The sequence below is a fragment of the Alligator sinensis genome, unplaced genomic scaffold (genome assembly GCF_000455745.1).
Source record: "Alligator sinensis unplaced genomic scaffold, ASM45574v1 scaffold354_1, whole genome shotgun sequence".
Lineage (NCBI taxonomy): Eukaryota > Metazoa > Chordata > Crocodylia > Alligatoridae > Alligator > Alligator sinensis.
Genome location: NW_005842200.1, coordinates 1427371 through 1443323, shown reverse-complemented (window position 1 = coordinate 1443323; position 15953 = coordinate 1427371). Strand labels below are relative to the sequence as shown.

The following is a 15953-nucleotide window of genomic DNA, read 5'->3' as shown; positions in this document are numbered from 1 at the left end:
GCGCCCCCTCCCTCCCCCGTGCTCGGTGCCCCACACTGCAGCTGCTCGCAGCCTGCCTGGGGCTGCCTGTGTCTGCTCTGGACAGCCCCATGTGGGCTGCGAGTGCCTGCAATGTGGGGCGCCAGCCATGGGGCAGGTGAGGGGCCACTTTTCCCCATGCTCAGCACCAGCTTCTTCCCTGCTGGCAAGCAGGGGGGAGCTGTGCTGGTGGGGCCCAGAGCAGGGTGGCAGGATCGTGGGGTCCCAGCTGGCAGAGGCTCTATGGAACTGGGCCAGCTTCCCCCTTCCTGCTGGTGCAGCCCAGCCCAGCTCCACAGACACCTGCCAACCTGCACCCTGCTTTGGGCACCACCAGTGCTGGCCCTGGGACACTGGTCCCAAGACATTGGGACATTGATCCCAAGATGGTGACCAGGGGGCAAGGCACCTGTCAAGGGGTGGGGCTACCCATGCAGCCCTTGACAGCCTGCCAAAACTGGGTAAGTGGCCCTCCACTCAAAATAATTGCCCACCCCTGTTTTATCATAAACAGTTCACAAAGCTTCATACCTGAGCTTAGGCAAAACATGAAGGTCCAACGAGGAAAGTAGCAGCTATTTTGACAGTGAAGACAAGACTCTGCCACCCAGCCAAACCTTCTAGGTTCAGAATCTCTTCACAACCATTTTCTCCTGCTTCTCCTAGGGATGCAGGAAAATGGCATATGTATATCATCTTTAGACTCTGTCCACAAATGTTAACATGATGTTATCTGCACTCCACCAAAAATCTGCCTTGCTAGAATACTCTCTCTCTCATCTGTTCTGTGACCTGCTTTGGTTCATCCATGTGGTTGGGGACAAGAAAAAAAACAAAGACAAGGAATTAAGCAGAAAAGGTTCTTTGGGTGAATCTGATATCTTTTTTAAGACCAACTTAAATAGTTGGAAAAAAAATTTAAGTAAGCTTTCGGGTTTAAAAACCTTTCATCAAGTTTTTTTTAAACCTGAAAGCTTGCTTAATTTTTTTTCCAAACTATTTAAGTCGGTCTAATAAAAGATAACAGATTCACCCAAAGAACTCTTTCTGCCTATGTCCTTAGACCAACACAGCTACAACCTACACCCCTAGGACAAGGAATTGACTTTACAATACATTAAGGGATTCTTCATTTCCAACGAAGTCTGATCCATTTCAACTATATTCTTGTGAATTCAGTTATTACACCCACTGTAGTTGGACTGGCATGTATGGGTGTAGTGCTTTCCAGCTGATCCCACTATAACCATTTAATTTGTCCACTGTATTCTACTCTAAGGTAAAGTTAAACCATTGTAGCATTGAACCTATATCACTCAGGTTTAAAGTAACAGCTGTTTACCTTTATTATAGCTGTACAGGAGCAGACAAATGAAACAGTTACTTCAGTTTAAATGATGCACTCCCCAAACAATAAGCTCTCCCCTCTCCCTTAAAATGATATACTTACATTTGTCCACAGTGCAGGTTCCATTTAAACTGGAAATTTTAAATTGAATTCTTAGATTAGGAAAAAATAAGGGTGAAAACTGTTACTAGAAATAATCATAGAAAAATAAGACTGAAAAGGACCACATAAGGTCACCTGGCCCAACCACCTGCTCAGGGGAGTCCAACCACCTGCTCTAAACCCTTGCAAATAAAACAGCTGTCTGATCTACTCTTAAAATCTGCCAGTGATTAATATTCCACAGCTTCTCTAGATAGAAAGTCCTCATAGTTAGAAATTTCTTCCTAATAGATCATTTAGATTCCCCAAGTGCAGTTTAAGCCCACTACCTTTTTACCCCTGTGCCCTCTGGGCACAGAAAACAATAGATCGTTATCCTCTTATCAAATACAAGATGACTGTTATAAACCTTTAGCATGCCTACCCCTATGTCTACTCAATTTTCAGATTAAATAATCCCACATCTTCCAACCTTTCCTTGCATGACAGGTTTTCTAAATCTCTGAGCATTTTTATTGCTCTGCTCTGAACTCTTTCCAGCTTATCCATATCTTTAAGCACGGCACCCAAAATTGGAGATTTCAGAAGTGCTGAACTGAGTAGCAGAATCATTTATGATTTGTATATGATACTTTAATATATCACAGCATGTTAATCAGCTTTTTCTGCACTAATATTATACTGTTCACTGATTCAGCTTATGATCCACAACCCCCAGGTTCTTTTCTGTAGAACTGGTCTATATAGTCAGTAGGGGAGTACAAAGTGGGCCATATCCGATTCAGATTCATCCCGAATCTGAATCAAATATGGGGGGATGGTGATTCAGGGGGACAGTGATTTGATTCGCTGATTCAGATCACTGACCCAACTTGATTCAGCCAAATCCAAATCTGAAGATTCGATGCCGAGTCGGAGAATCAGTGATTCGGCCATAGACACAACTTTAAATGTTTTTTCTACATATCTTGAGTTACCAGGCACAGCTTGTGAATGCTGCGATGGTGGGGCAGATGGACTGTCCCACTGGAGTGTGGGGGGAGGGTGTCCCTGCGTGCTCAACGGCGGCTCCGTAAGTACTTCTGATCCATATCCAGGTTTGCTACCAAGTGCGCTGGGGACCCCCCCCCGTTCTCCCGTGGGACACTCCATCCGCCCCACCATCTCAGCGTTCATGAGCCACCAGGTACCTTGAGGTATGTAGAAAAAAAACAAAGCTGTGTCTATGTCCCAAATTGTTGAATCTCAGAATTGATTTGGAGGGTTCCAATTTGATTCGGAGAGATTAAGGGGTCTCCTGATTCGATTTGGAGATTCAGCCGCTGAATTGGGCTGAATCTCCGCTGTCCTGAATCAGCAACCGAAACTTCGCACAGCCCTACAAGTCAGTCTTTCTCTATTTAGTATTTGTGTATTTGGTTATTCCTTCCTATGTGTAATACTTTGCACTTGTCCTTAATGAATTTCACCCAATTTATTTCAGACCACTTTTCAATTGTTTACCCATGAAAAGATCAAGCTAATATTACCTTTGTTTTTTGAGATAGCCACTCTGTTGTGAGTACTTTACAAAACAGTGGAGAAACCACTGCTTTAACTAGGACATACGTTTCCACTTCATCCCCTGGAGGTGCAAAAAATTCACTTAAAGCATATAACCAAATGTTATTTAATATCTTAAAAAGTAACACAATCCAAAATGGATATTTCACACAACACTACATAAACAACATGAACACAATATTACTGTATGGAGGGACTTTCAAATATAGACTTACAAAAATCCCTGTCCTTTTTTCCTTTAAATTATTATACTAAGCATGACAAGTAATCATCATTTACAATATGGTACACTGACACAATAAAAACCATGTTACAAATGTGCTGTTATAAATCAGTAACATTAGGGAAGACATTTCATGAACTGTAATTATTTCATATGAAATACTATACAATATAAACAGAACATCCATCTTGGATGACCTTTACAGCAACCAGAGACCAAGTAATTTTTAATTTTTTTCAGTGCAAACACATTTATACAAGGCAGTCTTGGCTGCAAAACTCCCTTCTAACATACAGTAAGTCCCACTTGCATTTATTAATTCACTTAAACCTAATACAACAATCACATTCAGTCACTCTCAAAAAATTACCTGCAGAATTATGATCCCTTTAAACTCAAATCTCCTCTACATAGAAAAGTAATATCTGTGTCAATTACTCTAAGGGCCCTATTCAGACCTTTCATACTTATGTGCGAATATCCTTTGGGTGGCTCTATCCACAATACAACAGGAGTGCATTATACTGCACTGAAACTTGCCCTTCCTAGGCGCAGAAGAGATGGTGATTGTGTTAGCATCCAGGTTGGGAATAAGGGGTTGCTGACTGTGCATTTCACTACAGATTTCATACCTAGCCATAGGAGAAGCACCTATATTTTAAACTTGTCAAGTTTTCAAATCCAAACGTGTGGTCTTCTGCTCCTTCTACATATTTAATCCAAGGGGAGGGAAACAAAAATCCTCAACTCAGAACAGAGCTTCAATGGAGTTCACAGCTGATTCTAATTTAAGTTACATCAGGATAAATTTAAAGTGGAGTTATTCCCGATTTACGCCAACAAAACTGAAATCAAAAGTTAGAATGCTGCTACAAAAACAGCAAAAATCCCATTTTTCTCACATACCAGCTTCATGCCAGAATAACTTCATTGACTTCATCTGAGTCTACTGAAAATTCTGATGTATTAAACTACAGGATGATTATGTATATTATTACGGGCAAATTTTTAGATATCTATCTAATAGATAAGAAGTTAGGTAAAAAATACAGCATTTGTCTTTAATACTATACAGTCTTCTTCAGAGGAGCAAAGCGGGGTGTAAACTGTGAAGTGACTTTAAATTGGAAGAGGACTATTTGTTTACTCAGTACAGCAATTTGAATGAACACCCTGGGAAAAAGAATGTAAAATGTATTTGAAAAACAAACTTTTAATTAGAATCACTATTTCTGGAGCCATTGCTGGCTTGTGAACAGCCATATTACTACAGTGAACATTTTTGGCACTGCCGATTTAAAAACCCTCCACAGAACTGTAAACGACGGTCTCTCCTACATTACTGAAATAAACACATCAGAAAAATAATTTTAAAGTGTAAACACTAAACACTTTGGTTAGATATTTGTTATTCTTATGTCTTTTAAGGGAAAGAAAGAAAGACTGGTTCATAATCCGCCTTACAAACTCTGTGTTTAAGTGTGCCCTTGCATAAAATAGGGATAACAATAGGGATATTCACATCAAACTTGTGAAGTTTAATTAATCTTTGTGAAATGCTTTGACATCTTCACATAATAGGCATAAGTGCAAAATATTATCAAGATTTGTAATGGGTGTCAAATACTGCTTTTTATATGACTTTTCAGAAAAGGCTGCTATCACCATCAAAAGTAAGGGCAAAGTTTTAATTAAAAACTTTGTTTTCCAGTACATTTTACTTTTTAAAATGGGAGTTGTGTGGAATTAAATAGTTACCATTTTCCTACAATTTTTGAATTGACATACTTACACAAAGCAAAACTGATTAATCTAGTGACTCTGTATTAATTTACATCTGAACAATACCAAGGGTTCTGTGAAAGAGGTATTAATAAATCCAGGGACTGTAGATAAAATAGAGCTGTCATGGGTCAGCTGCCACTTATCTCCTTTGGTTTTTGAAAAATTTCTAGATTATTTTTTTTTTTAAAAGGTGGCTTGTTATTGGCTATTACTTAACAGCAAACCTCATTTTTATTGGAAGTCTGCCCAAGTTCTTGGTACAATGGGCACCCTGCCACATTTTATTTAGGCTCCCAATGAAGTCTATTCCAATTTTATCATTAGTTTCAAAGGGAGTAAGTGCTCATGATGCACAGGATTTAGAAAAGAAAGTGAACATCATTTAGATGAGAGTTAAATAACACATGGCTCAGAGAGCTCTTGCCATTTAAGGGAAGCCCTGATTTGATGTTAGCATAAATGAAGGCAGAATAGGGCTCAAAGTGTTTGAAGGTTGGCAAGAAAATACTTGGCATGTCTTTTGTTAAACCCCAAACTGCCAATCACATGATCGTTCAGATCATATGTAGATGTTCAAAATTTGTTAAATTATAGTTATATTTGACTCCCTACTAGGTAGAAACTTTAGTAGTAATGGAGTAAAGATGATGGAAAGTTTTAGTCTTCCATTCACTATGAACAAAATTATGTGGCTTTGTCAACATTTCAAATTATTCACCTGAAAGCCAAATTTAATAATATAAGGAAATCATGGCATTGAAAACATGATGACTTCATACACAAGCAGTGACACATAAGAGAACACCATGACCTAATGCTTCAAAAAGTTTTTAACTTTGCTTTTTACAATACACTTTTTTTTACGTTGCTGCATTTCATCAAAATCATGGAGGTAGTTATATGTGTAAAAAAAAATTACCATAAAAGTAATATGTTGTATTATAATACATAGTAAGTGTGCAAAAATGCCGACAGATTTGTGTTGACCCTTTAAAAGTTGAATACAACACAGATTCAACCTATTTTAATTCTGTAAACCTTTAGATTGATACATTAGAAGAAGAATGATAGATAAGCAACCATGTAATACAAGGCTATGATTTCATCAAAGGATTACGATGACATAAAGCACTCAAATTCCACTCTCGTGGTTTTGCTGCCAGAGCCTAAAGATGGAATTTCCTTTTAGTCCATTGTTGAGTTTTTTTTAAAAAGAATTCAAGATTAAAACATTTCTATTTGAAACTTCTGTTTACATTCCATATTTGAAGAGTCACATTAATATTGCTACAATGCCATGTCAACATTAATATGACGTGTCTGTTGATCTATGGGAACTTTCAGAAATCACATACAGTTTCTAGGTAGATACTATCATATTTTTTTGGAATGATGTTTTTTGTATAAATGAATCAGAGTTTATAACAAAAATAAAAACTTCCCCAAAAAGTAAAACATGTCTTTGTTATTAACTTTTTAATACTGTAACTTGCATTTTCAGATCATCAGCTATAAATTAAGGTATTGTTTCAACATTTTTATTTACTGAATTGGTACATACTACTAATGTCTCAAACAAAATCACAGTCAGCCACTGCATAGTATATAACAACAACTCCTCACAAAAAACCTGACTGGTGTCTGCATTTAATAAGCAGTCTTGGAGTTACATATGTAAGCAATAAGATGAGACAGTAAGATGCATTATTGGGTAATTATAGCATGTCTTGGAAGGTATGATAAGGCAGGAGGCTAAAGGCCAAGTGACTTCAACCAACCAAAAGCACAATAATTTCCCTTACAAGCACTGAAAGGTCTTATTGCTCTTATGAAATGGAATTTATACATAAAAATAATGAAAACAGACTCATGCATTTACTGGGCGTTATAGAGATAGGTACTGTATGATATACTTGACAGAATCAGAAACCAATTGTGTCCAGAGTTATAAAGCCATTTCATAAGTACCTAATATCCAACTGTCTAATATAAGGCTGTACTAAAAACTTCAGATGACCATATAGATCATGAGTGAAGCTCAAATGGTTTATACAAGTTATACATGTCACCAGAACCTGATGAAAATACTCTTTTAAAATGAACAACTGGATATAATACCTGGGTACCAACAAGTCACAGGCAACATACATGTCAATTTGTATTCAACAATTTATACAGCTGATCATGTTTCTTAATATCTTTGTTTTTCTTACACAAACTTCTATCTCTTCTGTTAAAAAGCAAATGTGGGGTCTTTTGAAGACAGTTTACTGCAGCACAGGGCTGCATAAGTAACAGACTAGAATTTGGCCCTTTTTACCTAGAAATTACGTGTTTGATGGTTGACTATTTGTGACAGTTACTCCAGAATAATTAATATAGTGTAAATTACTTTGGAGCAACAATTTAGGGTAGTACAAAGGAATATAACATACCTGCAGAATTAGGATGTTTTCTGTCAATTATATGGACACATTTAATTTCTAATAATACGCAATTTTAAAAAACTATGTTTTTTTCCCCAATAAAATGCTAAATTGCAAATATTCTTTGAATAAAAAGCCTGAAGTTTATAATTCTCTAAATTTGTTCTCTGATAAACCACTACAACGTATGCTAGTCTCAATAGCCTAATTTAGGCATTCTATTTAAAAACTACATAAAATAGAATCACATCCTTCCATTAGAAAGAAATCAACTCTTCAGGCCATATTTGTCATATGTATCATAAAGAACTTTTTTGTTCAAACAAATTATTTTTCCTGATTCTCTTATACCAGCAAGCTGGAATCTCAGAAGTGATAAGAATGGGATCACCATTCTTAAATTATTGATTTAAAAAAACCCCCAAGAACAAAACTCTTTTACGGTACTCCATGCTGTGCCTCAACCACAGTTAAACTTTCCTTCCCTCCCTCTCTGTTGAATGACCTACATCCTTGTTTGGAATAGGGGGAGATTAAGAAGTAAGTTTTAGCAAACATCTCTTACAATTTTACAGAAAAAAAATAATGCAGTTCCACCATAATTCTTTCCCATCCCACCTACTTAAAACATAATCTCTTTTAACTTGTTTTTATGGATTCTTGAAAAATTGTGTCATCAAATCTCACAGTGAAAATGACAGATGTATAAATAACTCACAGATAGAGCTGATGTCTTTCCTAGTTGCATTTTGCATTGTTTTCTCTTAAGGTGACCTTTGCTGTTTACTTTCAGCTGTGGCTCATTTTTTGAAGGGAAAGGATCAACTCTGTGACAGAATTTAGCCTCTGACAGGGCACATCACACATCTGTGGCATTTTTAAATGGAGTTGGCAACTGCATGGACATTGAAAATGCAGATTACACTTACAGTGTGTAGACTTTCATATATGTGCTCAGTTACAATTAAGTGAAGCAAAAAAGTGTACATATTATCCCTATCACTATTCTGTTGCTACAGAGCCGCAAATGTGAAAAGCAATACCTTGAAGTAAAGATTTCTTTGTTGCCCCTAGCCTACATAGCAGCACAGTTTAAGTAAACACTAAAACTGTGGTTGAGATGCTTGTTTTTTCCCCGAAGATGTAAACACCAGTCCCCAGTGTCGTAAACTTCGCTGTATAGGATGAGACAGAAGATCTGAGGCAGAATGATTATCAAACACTAGTAACAGAAGCTTGCAGGCAGTTAGCAGGTTTCTGCAGTTTTTCAGCTTCGCTTGTTGGAGGGTCTGCAGTTGCTCGAAAGCTGAATGTTGGACCCACGCCACCATGTGCAGGACTCAGAGCTGGGTTTTGACGTCTGTTACTTTCAACAATACTTGAAGTGTTGGAAGCCAAGCTCTCACGAGTACTAAAATGGAAAAGAAAAAAAAACACACACACACACTCATATATTACATACCTATATATCTATCTGGCAAAGAGGAACAGTGAATGGGGTGTTTTATAATAGGCTTCCTGTGTTTGTACGTAGTGTCACATCAATGAACCATCTCAGTTTGATGATTCACATATGTTCCTTCAAAATGGATTCCAGAAGTACTCACTAGTCACCATGTTATAGTACAGGTATATTACTAAACAGACCTCAAGTTGTCACATGTGGTTTGTACCAATAACAGACATCTGGATTTTTTATTCAGGCAAATAACTTTCATACTGCGTTTGAAATGTTTCACCTTTTTTTCCAGGCTCATGCACTTTTGCACAAAACAGTTTCACTGAAACTGTTCTCTGACTGCACTGAGTTACAAACATAATTGAACAACATGGCTCCCTCCTTTAAAGGACAAATTTGTACACAGGTAGATCTGGCCAAATAGAAAACTTTATTTGTTATTAAATGTGTAATATACTCAATTGTGGCACTTTCAAATTTTACTTCAGAGTGGAGGTTTGAACATGTGGAGTGTCCTCAATTCCCAGGGCTAGGTCCTTAAAGAGCAATAGTTTTATTTCAGCTGTCTAACATAAAAGTACTTTTAATGCAAGAAACCAATTATCTAAGGGAACAGCTATGCATTTAGCAATTCTGAAAGTTAGGTCATTCAATAAAGGTTTCCAAAATATGAATAGAGAAGGCTAAATTGGCCATAATTTTTTTTAAATCTTGCCTATTGTATTTAAATCAGTTCTACTATTACTACTACTTCTGCACTATTTCTGTTCTTTGGGGTTTTATCAACTAATGGCATTTGCAAGAAAACAGGTTGTGTTTGTAAAAAGTCATCTGTTCCTGTTATTTATTTCTCAACAGTGCCCTTACTCCATTGCTGGCTACTTCATACTTATTGGCTGTGTAGATGCTTATAGTATTATAAAAAGGGGCCTGAATGCAGTTATGAAATAAGAAGCATGAACAGAGAAACTAAGAATCACTGATGTCTTTTGGAAAACTTTGTGAGGTGTCTTCACAGGCAGCAGACATGCTTCCTCCAGGTCTCCTCTGCTATACCTATTCACTTGGAGAAGTACCAATTGGCTTCAGTGGACACATGGTAAGACAGTACTCAAGGTGCATACTTGTATTATGTCATTTTTCTCTCTTCTTCAGTAGGAACAGATGCATGAACAACTCCCATTTTTTCTTACTTATTTCTCATACAAAGTTGTGACATTCATTTTGTGACCATCATTTTTAATGTTGATGTCACAAGCTGATCATTACAAGTTGTACAACCCAAGGCTTCAGTGACAGTTCTGTGTGCAGTTCAATCTGGTAAGGATACAGAGAGTCTGGCAGAAGTTTTTTCAACAACAACAACAACAAAAAGGGAGTTAAACTATCTTCTCAAAGTCAAATTACCTTGATAAAATTCTTTACCAAAATCCTGTTAAAATATATTTTTTCCAATTTGTCATCCTTTTGAAATGTGTTTTTCCTTTTATGGTGCAAAAATAGTAATTTTTTCAGGTGTTCTGTACATTCTTTCTCCAAATCAATTTTTTGTTGCATGATGGGAAAGGAATAATAATTTGTTAAATAAGGCTCAAGAGCTACATTCACTCTATCCTCCAACTACTTCAGTAGAACAACACTGAGAATGAAACTGAAAAAAAGTATCTAAATGTAGTCCCCTCAGACAAACTCAGAATAAAAATGTTTTGAAATATCTTGAATAAATCCTGGCTTAAATACAGCATCATGACTACTTTATCAAACTCGACTCATGTTACAGACTCCTGTCAAAGGGATGCAAACAAGTAGATATGTTTTTTTTCATGTGAAGGAAATAAAATAAGCTTAATTTTAAAAGCTGACATTTTTGTTTTCTGTAGGGCTTGGCCGGCAGTATAATACACCAAACTTTCTATGCTCAGGTATCATGCTAGCGCAGCTTTCCTTGAGTCACAAATGGAAGTTTCAGCTTCCATGCAAACAATGAGGGAAGATATGATCTCTCCTTGAACCAACCGAACTGCAAGTTTGGAATATATGATCCTACCAGTGAGTTAAGTAAAAGAGATGATTCATACACAACTAACCACTTGCCCACTGTCCTGGAAAAACAGAAACAATGTGCACACTGAGCTAGACCAAATTTAAACAGCAAGCTGAAAGTACTGCATATTTTATTTTAAAAAATAAAAGTATTGAAAAGAAAATACATGTAACCTCATACTAGCTGGAACCACTCTTCCTATAATGGAAGGATGCTAAACTTCTACATAGCAGATGAGCTTAGTCAAAGGGACAAAAACTTTCCAAAAAGTTACATGGATTTGGTTGGTGGTAAGACCAAGGTAAAAATTAAATCACTCTTCCTTTCTTTAGAATTACTTTCTAAAATTTGCTCCTGTTATTGTTAATAAAGTCCCCAATAATATGTTAAAAAATGAAATCACTAAAAACTTAATTTCTGTACTGGGTGGGGAAACAGGTACTACACAGAAGGGATACATCCTAACTTGCCCTCGGAGGTTGGGAAGCAGGAGTGGTGTGAAAGAGAACTACATTTCACTTCCAGTACCTGGCTCCATGGAGCATCAGCTTTTCCAGATGAACTGCAGCGACAGTGCAGGTCGAAGCACATACTGCCACATAGTAAGAGGGGGGACAAAGAGATACTAAAGAAGATAGAGCCAATACAGCATGTGCTAAAAGTAGAAAGCTAAAAATCTCCCTTTGTGATACTCAACCTACATCAGCAAGGCAGTCTGCCTAATTACACCAGCATCATTCAGTAAGTAACAAAGCCAAAGAAGTTTTTTCCATACTGACACTATTTCAAGTGAAAGGACAATATGGCTCTGTGTATGTAGCCAAAAAAATCTACACAAAGAGTCCTCTGCATACATCCTGAGGTCCTCTGCTACATGCAAAGGAAAACAATTTTTATTAAAAAAAAAACAAAACACCCACACATAGGAACCATGTAAATAACTCAAGAGTGGCCTTTAAAATTAATTTTATAGTCCTACCGTGGAGAATTGAACCCGCTGTCTACGGTAATGCTGCTGCTATCCATGCTGTCCAGGCGAGCTGAGTGTGTGGCTCTCTGGTTGCTGCTGTTTTCAGTTTCCTTTGGGGTAAGAAGAGTAAGATTCTTTTCAAATTTTCTTTGTAGATCCCTTTCCTTTTCCCGCTCAAGTAACCACTGCATAGTGCCCACATCATCCCTGTTTTTTTCTTCCTCTGCATTTTTATTTGTTCCTTCCTCCGAGTCATCATCATCAGATACATTATAATAATCAAAGGAGGGTTCCTGGTTCCCAGCTGGCTCTTGCTGTCTCTGTGAAATGGGCATAACTTGCGTGACGGAGGTTACTATAGCCTGTTCTAGTTTCTCACATCTGACTGGCAGTGTGTCAGAGGGTGTCTTTTGATGGGGTTTTAGCAGTGGTACACTAGACTTGTGATAGCTATTCACAGAGAGAGTATTATGTAGAGGTTTAAAAAGTGTATCTTTACTAAATATTTCTTTCCTTTTATCAAGGCTGCTTGATTCAGTGTTATGGTGCTGAGCCAGTCTCCCATTTGCAATTACTTCTGGAGTTTGGCCTGCAACTGCTGAAACCGTACTTGGGCCTTTTGGGGACTCCTCTTTGTGTACCCCAGGCTCTCTGGCTATGTGTTGAGACTGTCTTTCGGAGGGAGACATTTTTTTTATCCCATCTGTCGAAGTCATTGTGTCATGATCCTCCTTATTTTTTCCCAGTGGTGATGGAGCAGTAAGTACAGTCTCACTAGAAGTGTTGCACTGAAAATAGTCATCAATTGCTGATTTTGTTGTGCAGGAATTGAGCTCACTATAGGATGGTAAATTCTCTGTAGGTTTGCTTTGTTCCATTAGACTACAAGAGCTGGGGGTTTCTACACTGCCACTAACTATGTCAGATATACATGTTTCTTTATAGTTTACAGATGAAATCAGAGCCCTTTGATGACTGAGTGATTGTGAAGGCCTTAAGGTACTGTCATCAATATATGATTGGCTATTTGTTTGATCATCTGGACTACAGCCTTCACCCATGTCTTCAGGTGTACCTAAAGTAGAAGAACCCAAAGGTCCCTTGGAATTATCCATTGATCTAGACCTTTCCTTGGCCTTGTTAGATCTTTCATTTCTTGATCTTCTATCTTGTGTATGGCTGTGGCTTCGATGGACCTTGGAGTGGGAACTTCCCCTTGAAGGTTCAGGAAAAGGCATCTCTGTTCTTCTTTTGGCCAGCTCACCAGATACATCCCATTCTGGTGTCATGGGAAAGTGAGACTCGATCATATTAGGATTGCTATGCATGATAAAATTATCTCCTTTGTGCTCTATTATGAAACAGCCCTCCCTGGGGGATCTTGTAAGGGGATCATAAAACTCATACTCCCTTTCAGCTGGTATATCCAAATGAGAACCATCTGAAGGATCTCCTTTGGACACCCGGCTCTTGCTGTGTGACCGAGATTTCCCATGAGACTTCCTGTGATTTCTACTCTTTTTGCTTCTCCCGCTATGGTGAGCTGAAGATCCTGCTTTGCTTCTTTGAGCTTTTTCTTCTTCAAGTTTCTTCATCAGTGCAGTGTGCCTCATGACATTTTCCACAGTCAGATCTGGGTTAATGCGCCTTATAATCTCCATTTCCACCTCTCTAGGTATAGTGGCAGGGGTGTCTTCATCCCTTAAAGGCCATTCCTCAGGAGGAAATTGAGCAGAAAAATTAGCCAATTGTTTTGCCTTATCCTTTTTAAAACTTAGTCGAAATAACTTTAGTCCAAATTTTTTAGACTGCTTTTCTACATCCTTAGGCTTTGCAAGTGTCTCTGCTTTGTAGGAAAAGTTTACAGTACTTTTACTTTTTTCAGTAGGTGGTACCTGACATAGTGATGGAGGACAATACGAGTCCTTACAGTCTTTTGCTGACTTCCTCTGCAGGGTGGATGCATGCATGCTGTGCATATCTTCTCTGCAACAATGGCAAGAGTCGCAGTGGTTTTTGGGTAAAGTTCGGTCCCTGACACATCCTGAGGTGGAGGGAGTTATAGTTCCTTGTTGTGGAGAGGTACACTGAGATCTGTCCGGTATCCTCTCATCCAAATGGTACCATTTGCTGTTAGTTCTTATGAGGGATGGTGTTATAAAATAAGTTTGTGGAGTCACAATGAAATAGCCATCTGGAGTTGGATATATTTTCCTTTCTCGTACAAGCATGTTCAAGGTGTGCCGAAGGATTTCAGGACTGGGAGTTGGAACACCTGAAAAACAACATTAAGTATGTATGAAGGACAGTCTAAACCATGGAAAATTTACTTCCCACCACACAAGAATGTCAGAGTTTTGCCAACACAAAAGTGAACAGTAAGTTAAGGAAATAATTCAAACAGAACACACTGTGATGCATTCTTTTTTTTTTTTTTTTTAATTCACTTACCTTCCGCACTTCAGGCATATGAATTAGTAACAAAATTAAAAATAAGACGCTAATAGAACATATATAAAAAATGCACCAAATAACCTTTAGTTGCTTACATAGCACGCAACCTTTAAATGCCCAAATGAAATCTCTTTAAAGGAAGAACATTCATAGTTTCATAGTTGGTAGGGTCGGAAGCAGATCATCAAGTCCGACACCCTGTCACAGGCAGGAAAGAATGCTGGGGTCAAATTACCCCAGCAAGGTGTCTATCTAGCCTCCTTTTAAAGACCCCCAGGGTAAGAGCGAGCACCACTTCCCTTGGAAGTTGGTTCCAGATCCTAGCCACCCTGACTGTGAAGTAGTGCCTCCTGATGTCTAGCTTGAATCTACTCTCCGTCAATTTACGGCCATTACTCCTTGTTACTCCCAGTAGTGCTCGGGGGAACAGGGACTCTCCCATTGCCTGGTACTCTCCCTTGGCCAGTGTGATAGAGCCACCAGATCCCTCCTCAGCCTTCTCTTGTGGAGGCTGAACAGGTTCAGGTCCCGTAGCCTCTCCTCGTAGGGCCTCCCCTGCTGCCCCCTGTTCATGTGGGTGGCCCTCCTCTGGACCCTCTCAATGTTGTATACATCCCTCCTGAAATGCACCACCCAGAACTGGATGCAGTACTCCAACTGCAGCCTGACCAATGTCGCATAGAGGGGGAGGATCATCTCCTTGGACCTGCTCATGATGCATCTGTGGATGCATGACAAGGTGCGGTTAGCCTTCCTGACTGCGTCCCCACATTGGCGGCCCATGTTCATCTTGGAGTCTATAATGACTCCAAGATCCTTTTCTGCCTCTGTGCTGATGAGAAGGGAGTTCCCCAGCCTGTAGGTATGCTGCTGATTCTTTCTCCCTAGGTGCAGTACCCTGCACTTGTCAGTATTGAATCCCATCTTATTCTCATCCGCCCACCCTTGTAACCTGTCCAGACTCCAAAACAGAGTAGGAGTTTTGAAGAGATGGGAGCCCAGGAAGCGTGGCTGTGCCTTAAGGAAATGATCCTTCGGGCACAGAGGGAGATGATCCTGATGCGAGGAAAAAGAGGGAAAGGGGCCAGGAGGCTTCCTTGGATGACCAGAGAAATCCAGGGCAGCCTGCGGACTAAAAGGGGAACATATAAAAAGTGGAAACAGGGAGAGATTACCAAAGAGGAGTATACCTCCTCTGCTCGCACTTGTAGGGAGGCAGACAGGCCAAAGCTACCATGGAGCTGACGATGGCATCCCAAGTAAAGGATAAAAAAAAATTGGTTTTTTAGATATATAGGGAGTAAAAGGAAGGCCCAGGGTGGAATAGGACCCCTACTAAATGGGCAGAAGCAATTGGTGACAGACAGGGGGGACAAGGCTGAACTCCTCAATAAGTTCTTTGCCTCAGTGTTCCTAAGTGAGGGGCAGGACAAGGCTCTCACTGGGATTGTAGAGAGGCAGCAGCAAGGCACCAGACTGCCATGCATAGACTCTGAGATGGTGCAGAGTCACTTGGAGGAACTGGATGCCTTTAAGTCGGCAGGCCCAGATGAGCTCCATC

The 15953-nt window shown here is 39.1% G+C and overlaps 1 protein-coding gene across 1 annotated transcript in view; it reads right to left on the bottom strand.

Annotated features, from left to right (window-relative positions):
- Nucleotides 1-3136: 3136 nt before the first annotated feature.
- STOX2 (storkhead box 2) overlaps nt 3137-15953 on the bottom strand; it is a 98529-nt gene continuing 85712 nt past the window's right edge. The window contains exons 3-4 of the mRNA XM_025207588.1: nt 11948-14213; nt 3137-8876 (exon numbers count right to left, since the gene is read on the bottom strand). Coding sequence (XP_025063373.1) covers nt 8681-8876; nt 11948-14213 — 2462 coding nt within the window. The 3' untranslated portion in view covers nt 3137-8680. The remainder of the gene's footprint in view (nt 8877-11947; nt 14214-15953) is intronic.